General features: G+C 40.4%; 1 protein-coding gene across 1 annotated transcript in view; it reads right to left on the reverse strand.

Moving 5' to 3' along the window:
• Positions 1 to 381: 381 nt before the first annotated feature.
• The window catches only part of det1 (DET1 partner of COP1 E3 ubiquitin ligase), a 43,234-nt gene continuing 31,644 nt past the window's right edge, over positions 382 to 11,971 (reverse strand). Inside the window, exon 6 of the mRNA XM_058397446.1 lies at positions 382 to 519. Coding sequence (XP_058253429.1) covers positions 495 to 519 — 25 coding nt within the window. The 3' untranslated portion in view covers positions 382 to 494. The remainder of the gene's footprint in view (positions 520 to 11,971) is intronic.

Below are 11,971 nucleotides of genomic sequence, written 5' to 3' on the forward strand. Positions count from 1 at the left end.
TCACTCACTCACTCATTCACCCCTTTACTCAGTCACTCACTCACTCACTCACTCATTCACCCCTTTACTCAGTCACTCACTCACTCATTCACCCCTTTACTCAGCCACTCATTCACTCACTCACTCACTCACTCACTCACTCACTCAACCCTTCACTCACTCACTCACTCACTCACTCACTACCTCCCTCCCTCCCTCCCTCCCTCATTCACTCACTCACTCAATCACTCACTCACTGCCTCCCTCCCTCCCTCATTCACTCACTCACTCACTCACTCATTTACTCACTCACTCACTCAACCCTTCACTCACTCACTACCTCCCTCCCTCCCTCCCTCATTCCCTCCCTCACTACCTCACTCACCCTCTCATTCACTCACCCACCCACTCACCCACTCACTTACTCAATCAGGCTTCCTCTCTGGTGGTAATGACTGGTGCAATGGATGATGGGAAATTTCTTTTTTTTCGTTTTTCCACTTTCTCTCTTCTTTTTATCGTCCGTCTCGCCTGATCTCCCTGCAGACATTCAAAAGAAGTGAGACAGTAAATCAGCAAACACTTTTTATATATATATTCATCAGAAGGCAATTCTGTATAATTAGAGAAATGTTTGTAAAAATGATCAAAAGTTTCTGAAGCCTTTTCCTTCATACATTTGCATAGCAGCGAGGCCAATTAACAGACAAACTTTCCACTTAGCCGCGGCTGCAACACATTTATTTTTAATCACACGATGCCTTGAAGATGCTAATTAACATGGTACAGAAAGTGCATTGAAACGCCAGAAAGTCACACATCCGTCTTTATTTATTCATTCATCTTTAAACTTGCACATATAAAAAACTTTCCATATGTAGTGACATGAACGAACGTATTTATAACATCCGTTTTATTTACATCACATGTTTCAGAAGCTTCCTGCTAGCTAAGAAACAAAAGGATTGTCAAGCACAGACTGAATCATTAAGAGCTCTTAGCTTCTTCTTTCTCTGACATTAAGAGCCACATGATAGAGTACAAAACTAATAAAGGGCTAAAACTCCAGCACAGACGAGCAGGTAGTAAACACACACACAAACACACACACACACACACACAATTAAGTTAATTGTTCAGTAACTTGCATAAAGCTGCAACTCTAAAGTACAAAACTAGCACAAGGCTGAAAAGTGACAGAGTGCAAAAGCAGGAATAAACAGAGCTCAGGCGCTAGCATAGAACTGAAGCAGACAGCATACGAAACTAGCATCCAGATGAAAAACGAAAGTGGAAAACTAGCATAAATCTGCCGTCTTCAATGTTCAACCGTTAGCATAAAACTGAAAACTGATAGTGAAAAAAGCTGAGAGTGACAGTATACAGAACGAGCATAAAAAAATCAAAACTGAAAGTACAAAACTAGCATAAAAATGTAATTCTACAAGTACAAAATTAGGTTAAAACTGAAAAATGACAGATCAATGAACTGAAAATAAACAAAGTTGTGACAGCATGTTGTGACAACAAAGAGTGACAGCATACAAAAATAAAAAAATCCCTGAGTTAAATAATGAATTTTCTGTGGAAACTCTGGCGCCCTCTTGTGGAACCGCACTGTGATTTAGTCAGTTGTGAGTCATTCTTGTTGAGCCATGAGCATGAGTCTTTCGGATGTTCCCTACATGTGTGAGGGGTCGCCGCAGTGGACTGACTGGTCCACACGACAACTTGGCACAGGTTTTATGCCGGGTGCCCTTCCTGACGCAACCCTCCCATTTTTATCTGGGCTTGGGACCGGCACTGCATCCAGTGGCTGGGGTTTGGGCACTGGCTGGGAATCGAACCTGGGCCTTCTGCAAGGCAGGCGAGAAACCTACCACTGAGTCACCAGGGCAAATAAATAAATAAATAAATAAATAAATAAATAAATAAATACTGCATATTTTATTACAGACACATTTTTGCTCATTTTCATGAAGGGTGCCAATACTTCTGGAGTCAGCAATGTAATGTGTACATAGATCATAGACAACCTACACGTGTGTTTAACGGTCCATATCCAATGGGTTCTTTACCATTTTTAATAGAAATATATTTCATAATATAAAACACACACACACTCACACACACTCAGGAGATAATTGCTATGCAGATGACAATGAATTATGAATGAACGGCTCTGATGTGTGTGAGAGTGTGTGGTATACAGTAACATACAGATTCAGAGAATGTACCAGAATTTTACGCTACACACACACACACACACACAGATTTTGAAGTGTCGCTCTGTAACTCCAGGAAGTCTGGAGAGTCATGACCTTTGAGCCAGTTTCATCTTCCTGAGCGTCAGACGAGAGCGAGTCGAGATCCGCGAGCATGTTGACGCGTGTTACAGAGTTCACCGCTGGAACATCTGTCGCCAGATGGACGGGACAGAGAATTAAAAACAAACGCAACGAAGAACGATCAAAAGCGGTGAGTCGGCCTTCTTCGGCTCGCTTTGAAGAGCGACGACTTCTAAAAAGTCACACATTCATAATTCAATTCATCATTTATTCAGATCTTATTGACACACACGGGGGATCTGAGGCTCACCGACACGCAGACAATGAAGATACCTGCGTCAATGCTAATGCGCTAAGAGCTGTTGACTTTCAAGGGTGTCTTTGTGTCCTTTTCAAACCATGCAGCAGTGCATTATGGGTACTCAGTACGTGTGCTGTTAGGGGCTGGAAATGTAGACGTTACCTCCTGCACAGTGCAGTGCAGCATGTATTTCTATTTATATGTATTAACACATACACTATATTGCCAAAAGTATTCGCTCACCTGCCTTGACTCGCATATGAACTTAAGTGACATCCCATTCCTAATCCATAGGGTTCAATATGACGTCGGTCCACCCTTTGCAGCTATAACAGCTTCAACTCTTCTGGGAAGGCTGTCCACAAGGTTTAGGAGTGTGTTTATGGGAATTTTTGACCATTCTTCCAGAAGCGCATTTGTGAGGTCACACATTGATGTTGGACGAGAAGACCTGGCTCTCAGTCTCCGCTCTAATTCATCCCAAAGGTGTTCTATCGGGTTGAGGTCAGGACTCTGTGCAGGCCAGTCAAGTTCATCCACACCAGACTCTGTCATCCATGTCTTTATGGACCTTGCTTTGTGCACTGGTGCACAGTCATGTTGGAAGAGGAAGGGGCCAGCTCCAAACTGTTCCCACAAATTTGGGAGCATGGAATTGTCCAAAATGTCTTGGTATGCTGAAGCATTCAGAATTCCTTTCACTGGAACTAAGGGGCCAAGCCCAGCTCCTGAAAAACAACCCCACACCATAATCCCCCCTCCACCAAACTTTACACTTGGCACAATGCAGTCAGACAAGTACCGTTCTCCTGGCAACCGCCAAACCCAGACTCGTCCATCAGATTGCCAGATGGAGAAACGTGATTCGTCACTCCAGAGAACGCGTCTCCACTGCTCTAGAGTCCAGTGGCGGCGTGCTTTACACCACTGCATCCGACGCTTTGCATTGTACTTGGTGATGTATGGCTTGGATGCAGCTGCTCGGCCATGGAAACCCATTCCATGAAGCTCTCTGCGCACTGTTCTTGAGCTAATCTGAAGGCCACATGAAGTTTGGAGGTCTGTAGCGATTGACTCTGCAGAAAGTTGGTGACCTCTTCGCACTATGCGCCTCAGCATCCGCTGACCCCGCTCCGTCAGTTTACGTGGCCTACCACTTCGTGGCTGAGTTGCTGTCGTTCCCAAACACTTCCACGTTCTTATAATACAGCTGACAGTTGACTGTGCAATATTTAGGAGCGAGGAAATTTCACGACTGGATTTGTTGCACAGGTGGCATCCTATCACAGTTCCACGCTGGAATTCACTGAGCTCCTGAGAGCGACCCATTCTTTCACAAATGTTTGTAAAAACAGTCTGCATGCCTAGGTGCTTGATTTTATACACCTGTGGCCATGGAAGTGATTGGAACACCTGATTCTGATTATTTGGTTGGGTGAGCGAATACTTTTGGCAATATAGTGTATGTTCCTAATAAAATGGACACTGTGTGTATATAAAAATATATACACATTGGAATACACAAAACACTTTAGATATGTTATATAAGTGAATGTTTCCCATCACCTTCCAGCAACTTAACTCAAAAAGTCATAATAATATATAGATGAGGAAAGTTGTCTCTGTTCAGAGTCATGAACTTAAATCTTAAAGTTTTAATTGTTAATATTTAAATGAGGAAAGGCAGTCAGTCTCATGTACATCTTCATTCCTAAAAAATTACATATGTATGTGGGAAAAGTTTCTTGCATTCAGAATCAGTTTTCGAGCCATTTGTGTATCAAAATAATGGACTATTATTGATGAGCTGAGTCAAATATTAAGTCAAATTCAGAGTCAAATATTGAGTCAAATACTCAGTCCAACACAAAGTCGAACACAGAATCGAACACCGAGTCCAACACCAAGTCGAACACAGACTCCAACACAAATTCAAACACTGAGTCAAATACAGAGTCAAACACCGAGTCGAACACAGGGTCAAACATTAAGTAAAACATCCCAGTCAACATTGCAAGGTGGGGCCCATGTGGGCACCATATGGGCTTGAAACATGGGCCCCAGATGGGTTTGTCTGCGGGTTCCATGTGGGCCCCATCTAAATTAGCCCATATGAATCTCACGTATATTCTGACTGGGGCAAATGTGGGGCCCAACTGGGCAACATACATGAGGCCCATATTGGTCGCATTTTGTGAAGCCCATGTGGTATATACAAGGGCCCATTATAGGTTTATCTGTGGGTACTGGACTGGCCCCACATGGGTGTGTCAGGATTAACTTTATAGATTATTAGATTTTATAAACTTTACCTAAAACTGGTACAATATCCCATCAGGCTAGCTCTAGAATTGAGAATCAGGATCAATTATGAATATAATTTAAAGTTTCTGTCAGAAATTCAGAAATTCTCAAGATTCATATGGGCTAATTTGTATGGGGCCCACGTGGAACCCACAGACAAACCCATCTAGGGCCCATGTTTCAAGCCCATATGGTGCCCACATGGGCCCCACCTTGCAACGTTGACTGGGATTGAGTCAAACTCTCAAGTCTAATACAGAGTCAAACACTGAGTCAAACATTAAGTAAAACATTAAGCAAAACTGAGTCGAACACAGAGTCAAACATTGAGTCGGATACAGAGTCTAATACAGAGTTGAAATAAAAGTCAAATACAGAGTCAAACACTGAGTCAAACACAGAGTCAAACAGAAAGTCGATCACTGAGTCAAACATTAAGTAAAACATTGAGACAAACTCTGAGTCAAACACCGAGTCAAACAGAAAGTTGAACACTGAGTCAAACACAGACTCAGAGTTGAACACAAAGTCAAACACTGAGTCGAATACAGCGTCGAATACAGAGTCTAATACAGAGTCGATCACTGAGTCAAATACTTAGTCAAACATTAAGTAAAACATTGAGTTGAACAAAGTCAAACAATGAGTCGAATACAGAGTCGAAATAAGAGTTAAATACAGAGTCGATCACTGAATCAAACACTGAGTCAAATTCTGAGTCAAATACAGAGTCGAATTCTGAGTCAAATACAGAGTCAAGCACTGAGTGTTTGTCTTCCACTGAACATATGAAAACATATACACAGTCAAAATACAGAAAATACTTTAGATGTGTTTTATAAGATATATAAAATATGTGTTTCCATTCATCTTCCAAGTCTTGCATCTGTGTGTGTGTGTGTGTGTGTGTTACATTTTCAATCCAATTCTGTGAAAATAGTTAATGGAAGTGATTCATTGCACATGGTCATAAAATAAGTGTTTGTTTGTTTGTTTGTTTAACCCCCACAGTCTTCAAGTTTGTTTTTATAGAATTTTTGTATTTTTAGAATTTTACACTTTCCTCTTTTGCTTTTTAGTCACAAAAAGAATCCTATTTATTGCTCTTTTTCCCTCCTAAAAGACCCCTCCCCCTTTTTTGTTTTTGTCCAATCATGTTGGCCAAGCCAGGCCAGGCCACACCCTAATGCAGCTCAGCCAATGGAAAAAGGACAATCAGAATATATTTATAGTTATTTAACACAGGAAAAGAAACCAAATTTAGGTTACCAAATTTAGATTTTGTTTAAATTGTTGAATTTTGATTTTATAATTTATATCTCGAGTCACGATTTAGATTATTGTTTTGATTTCGAATTTAATTTTTTAATATACAATTTAAATTTATAAACTATTTAGATTTCTGTTGTGATGTTTTTTTTACTATTTAGATTTGAAATTGCTTTAAGATTTAATAACAATAATAATAATAATAATAATAATGATAATAATAATAAGTCTATTTCTAAATAAATAAATAAATAAATAAATAAATAAATAAATAAACACCACAAAAATAACATGATTATAGAATCAAAAAATAAACTGAAAGTAAAAAGTTACACATGAAAACAAAAAAACCCAGAAAAACTCAGGCTCACAGGAGAAATTCCCTCTCTGGCCTGGAATGAATCATTTAGAGGTCGGAGCACGTGGAAAACTCAGAAAGCGAATAATCTGCACTTCATAAAGGATTTAACGAGCGGAGTTTAACCTCAGCTGCAGTCTGGGTCAAAAAAAAAACATTTTTAATTTTTTACTGAAATGCAAATAATAAAAAAAAAAATTCAGCCTGACTCTTGAGGTGCTTCACTCAGGTTCTCTGAAATCCATGAAAATAAATGTTTCACAACCTGAAGCAATAAGCTGATCATACATTCCTTCTTCACAACAAACATTACGTTCACGGCTCTTCAGTTGTCTCTCAAGCAACCGTTAAGGATTCCTCGGCCGGCTCCACGACAGCAAAATTCCCCGACACCAAGGAGACTGTGAGAAGCCTCCTAAGAACCTCCTAATGAGAAGAACTGAAGAACCCTCGAAGAACCTCTACCAAGGACCAAGAGCTAAAAGTTCAACTCTAGGCAGAAAGAACAAAAATAAAATGAGCCACGATTTGGAGACCACAAACTTTCAGGGTTTATTGTGTGTTTTTACGTCTTCTTGTAAAGAACATAATAACCTTGAACCTACCAAGTGAACCATTAAAGTACCATTTATTTTAAGAACAGCGTGACGAGAAGAAAACCAAAGAAAGTCTCTTAGAAAATGGGGTTCTATTCAGGGTTCTTTACAGGTTTATTAGTTAACTAAGAGTTCTGGGAGTTTGTGAGTATTTTTAGGAAACTTATTAATCGAATACAGCTTCGAGGAACCCTTGAAGAATCATTTTTATTAGACTGTGACCAAGCGCCTGACAGCTTCTAGGTATTAGGATGGAAATAAACAGTAACTCTGAGGTTTTCTACTGAAGAATTATCCGGCTAATACGCACAGAACAAGGGTTCTTCTGGGTGGAACCATAAAACACGTGAATCCAAACCAAGAGTTTAGAACCTTGTGGAAGCTGGTGTAGGGAAAAACCCCGGTGAAGGCTTCTGTGTAGATCCTTCAAGGGTTCCATGAAGGCTTAACAGCCAAGTCAGATGTATGGTTTCTAGGTTCTGTGTGTAATGGTGTGGAACAGACAGCAGGGTGCAGCGGGTTAAGTGAAGTTTGGTTTGATTTGTTTTTGTTTGTTTGTTTCTTTGTTTTTCTTTTCAGGATTAATGATCGTCCACGTGAACCTTTTTTTGCGTCAAGCACAAAGCACTACTTTGGTGTTTGTTGTTGTTTTTTTTTTTTCAGCAAGCGTAGCAAATCTGTCACTCTGAAAAACACAGCACAGCGCCGAGAAATAAATAATTCATGTCGCCGCTTCCGTCATATTAATATCCCAAAAATCGCTCCAGCAGAAAAGGTAAGGTGTTGTGATACCACTGAAAACTCATCACTGTGTGTCTGTGGATTCCATTTCAAATCCCATGAGTAAGATGTCACACACACACACACACACACACACACACGGAGAGCGTGTTGAGAATTACTGTCAAATCCTCTCAGGGCTGCATTCTCATCGTCACGCATCACTCCAGAGAAAATAAAATGTTTACGCTTTCTCACACGTGTGAGTGCGTACAAGTGGGAACGCTGATTCAATTGACAAGTATATTAAAAAAACCAAAACAAAACAAAACTGAACAAACGAAATAGCCGAGGAAGATGAAGAGTGACGTGAGAATCACAATACACATTAGTCAGAGGCAAAAGACAAGCTGATGTGTTCCTCACTGGACTGAACACAGCTTGGGTTCTGTTTACCTGCATCACGCCTGGTGGGATATCGCGTATCGGGATACAGCGGTAACCATGTACGACTGAAGGGTCTCGAGACACAAGAAGTAGGAAAGTGTGCATCTAACTTTATTTATATATACCGAGTCAAACACTGAGTCAAATAGTGATTTGAACACGGAGTCAAACACAGAGGCAAACACTGACTCAAACAAAGAGTTGAACACAAAGTCAAACACAGGGTCAAATACTGACTCAAACAAAGAGTTGAACACAAAGTCAAACACAGGGTCAAATACTGAGTCAAACAAAGAGTTGAAAACAGAGTCAAATACAGAGTCAAACACTGAGTCAAACAAAGAGTTGAAAAGAGAGTCAAACACTGAGTCAAGCAGTGACTCAAACACTGAGTCAAATACAGAGAGTCAAACACAGAGTAAAATACAGAGTCAAATACTGAGTCAAACGCTAAGTAAAACAGAGTTGAAAACAGAGTCAAATACTGAGTCAAATACCAAGTCAAATACTGAGAGGCAAATACAGGTTCGAACACAGAGTCAAATACTGAGTCAAATACTAAGGCAAATACTGAGTTAAATACTGAATCAAACACTGAGTCAAACAAAGAGTTGAAAAGAGAGTCAAACACTGAGTTAAACAGTGACTCAAACACTGAGTCAAATACTGAGAGGCAAATACAGAGTCAAAGACTAAGTCAAACACTGAGAGGCAAATACAGAGTCAAAGACTAAGTCAAACACTGAGTCAAACAAAGAGTCGAACACAGAGTCAATTACAGAGTCAAATACCAAGTCAAATACTGAGAGTCAACAAAGAGTCAAATACTGAGTCAAACACTGAGTCAAACAGAGTTGAACACAGTCAATTACAGAGTCAAATACCAAGTCAAATACTGAGAGTCAACAAAGAGTCAAATACAGAGTCAAATACTGAGTCAAACACTGAGTCAAACAAAGAGTTGAACACAGAGTCAAACACAGATTCAAACACTGAGTCAAACAAAGAGTTGAACACAGAGTCAAACACAGATTCAAATACTGAGTCAAACAAAGAGTTGAAAAAAAGAGTCAAACACTGAGTTAAACAGTGACTCAAACACTGAGTCAAATACTGAGAGGCAAATACAGAGTCAAAGACTAAGTCAAACATTGAGTCAAACAAAGAGTCGAACACAGAGTCAATTACAGAGTCAAATACCAAGTCAAATACTAAGAGTCAACAAAGAGTCAAATACAGAGTCAAATACTGTGTCAAACACTGAGTCAAACAAAGAGTTGAACACAGAATCAAATGCTGAGTCAAATACCAAGTCAAATACAAATACTGTTTCTTCTTCTCATTATTATTATTGTATGTGTATGTGTGTGCGCATGTGTGTGTGTGTGTGTATGTGTATGTGTGTGTGTGTGTATGTGTATGTGTGTGTGAGTGTGTGTGAGTGTGTGTGTGTGTGTGTGTGATAGAGAACGACAGTAGCACACAATTTACAGTTAATTAATAAACTCAGACAAAATAAAAAGCAGACGACAGGAAAAAAAATAAAAACCCTGGGGATCATTCCGGAGTTTGGTGTGTGAGGTGGCAGCTTGTGGGCGTGGCCTAAACCGTGTGGATTATTATTATTATTATTATTATTATTATTATTATTATTATTCTCCCTAGGAAAGCAGTATTAAGAAGCCAGTGTCACAGCACTGTGTTCGACTCTTCTAAAGCTCACACTCCCTCAGGAAACCGCACAACACGAGGGAGCTTCTGAGACAAGATGACACGAGCTCAGGCTCCAAACGAACGTAGCATCTCCGCGACAGATGCACAGCACAGTGCAGGGTGCCAGGGGAAGACGTTACCTGTTGTAATGTTTCAGACGGAGATGATGGCTTTCTCTAGAATGCCTTCGAACATACAGGAGGAAGAGTGGCAGCTCATGGGAGGTGTGATAATCCTCACAGACAAAAATAAATCTTTACAATCTTCCGTGCTGCGCAGACGTCATCACAGCGGATCGCAGACGGAGAACAAAATCCAAGGTCAATGAGACAAATTAGAACAGATGAGTCAGATTAATTGTCCGCGCTAATCCGTCCCTCGCGTTCTTCATGCTATTGCTGTATAGCTGCTGTGAATCAGTAGCCGTGTTTTCGTCATACCGAAGTCTGCTAACAGGATGTCTCATGAGGTTTGAAGACCATTTTTATAAATAATTAGTTAGAGCACTTGATTTGATTGTTCTCTTCTTGTTACAGCTGCCTCATAGCTAGCATGAGAGCCCTAGCTAGTCGAGAACACTTGCTAGATTTGTCCAGATAGCTATTTTTAATCACGAATGGCTATCGTCAAACAGTCGTTGCTACACCATCCTCTTTTTTCTGACTTGTCACACATGTAACCCCCTGAAGATGTTTCACAGCTTCCTCAGACCCGCAGACCGTCTCTAAGCTCTGACGCTGGAGACTCCTTCCTTAAATGTTAAAGAAAAACAAGAAGACGGTTATCTTTTAAGCGGTTTTATGCGGTGTTTCCCGCCGTACACGCCTCTGTGAGTAAGCTGTTCCCATAGTAACATCACAGAACGAGTGATTTAATTATAAAATATAAAGGACAGAGATATAGGAGATAGACATATGCTGACATCTAATTAGACTTTTGATCCGGACCTGACAGAACCCGCGGCGGTTTAAAACAAAAAAGGAAAAAAAAAACAACGTCTCTTAGAAAAATCATCACAGGCAGGAATACCGTGACATTCCGTATTTTAAATGTCATTCTGCCGAGTGAAAGCGTGGAGATGAAAGTCACAGGGACGGAGTCTTGCTGCCAGCCACTGTTAAAAAGCTCAATCAGCATATTTCATTTGCTGTGACCTGATCTCCAGTGACCCCCGGGCATCCTCCACCACCACTGCTACATTGCGTGTTGTTCTGCTAGATGACTCTCTCTCTCTCTCTCTCTCTCTCTCTCTCATTCTCTTTCTCTCTCTTTCTCCCGGTCTCTCTCTCTCTGTCTGTCTGTCTGTCTGTTTGTCTCTCTCTCTCTGTCTGTCTCACTCTCTCTCTTTATCCCTCATTCTCTGTCTCTCTCCATGTCTCTCTCTCTCTCTCTCTGTCACTTATTCTCCATCTCTCTCTCTGTCTATCTCTCTCTCTCTCTCTCTGTCTCTCTCTCTCTCTCCCACAGCACGTCTGTACCCAGCTCTACACGGCCGACTAAAAATCACATGAGCCAAACCCATGTTGCTTTGAGACTCTGACAGGAAGTGCAGTGATGGCAGTGTTAGCAGTGTTACACACCGGCTAGCTTTTCATTCTTTACTTCTGTCTGTCTTCTTTCCGATCCACCCCATCCCCTGCTCTCTTTCCATCTTTCTGTTAAACCGTTATGCTAAAAAATTAAATCTCTTTCTATATGTGGGAATATTTCAGGATATATTAACAGCATATTGTAAATGATTTCTAATTTATGGATCATTGTTTACGGAAATGAGAATACAGAAGCAATTATTTCCATATTTCTCCATATTTACACGGAAGGATTCAGCTGGAGTTTATTCAATTCAATTCAATTCAATTTTATTTGTATAGCGCTTTTAACAAAGAGCATTGTCTCAAAGCAGCTTTACATGAGAAACCACATAAGAAAACAACAAACATATGAACAGATAAACAGACAGACGGTCCTAGATGTTATCCCAAGTGAGCAAGCCTGA

Source organism: Hemibagrus wyckioides, linkage group LG08 (genome assembly GCF_019097595.1).
Source record: "Hemibagrus wyckioides isolate EC202008001 linkage group LG08, SWU_Hwy_1.0, whole genome shotgun sequence".
Classification (NCBI taxonomy): domain Eukaryota; kingdom Metazoa; phylum Chordata; class Actinopteri; order Siluriformes; family Bagridae; genus Hemibagrus; species Hemibagrus wyckioides.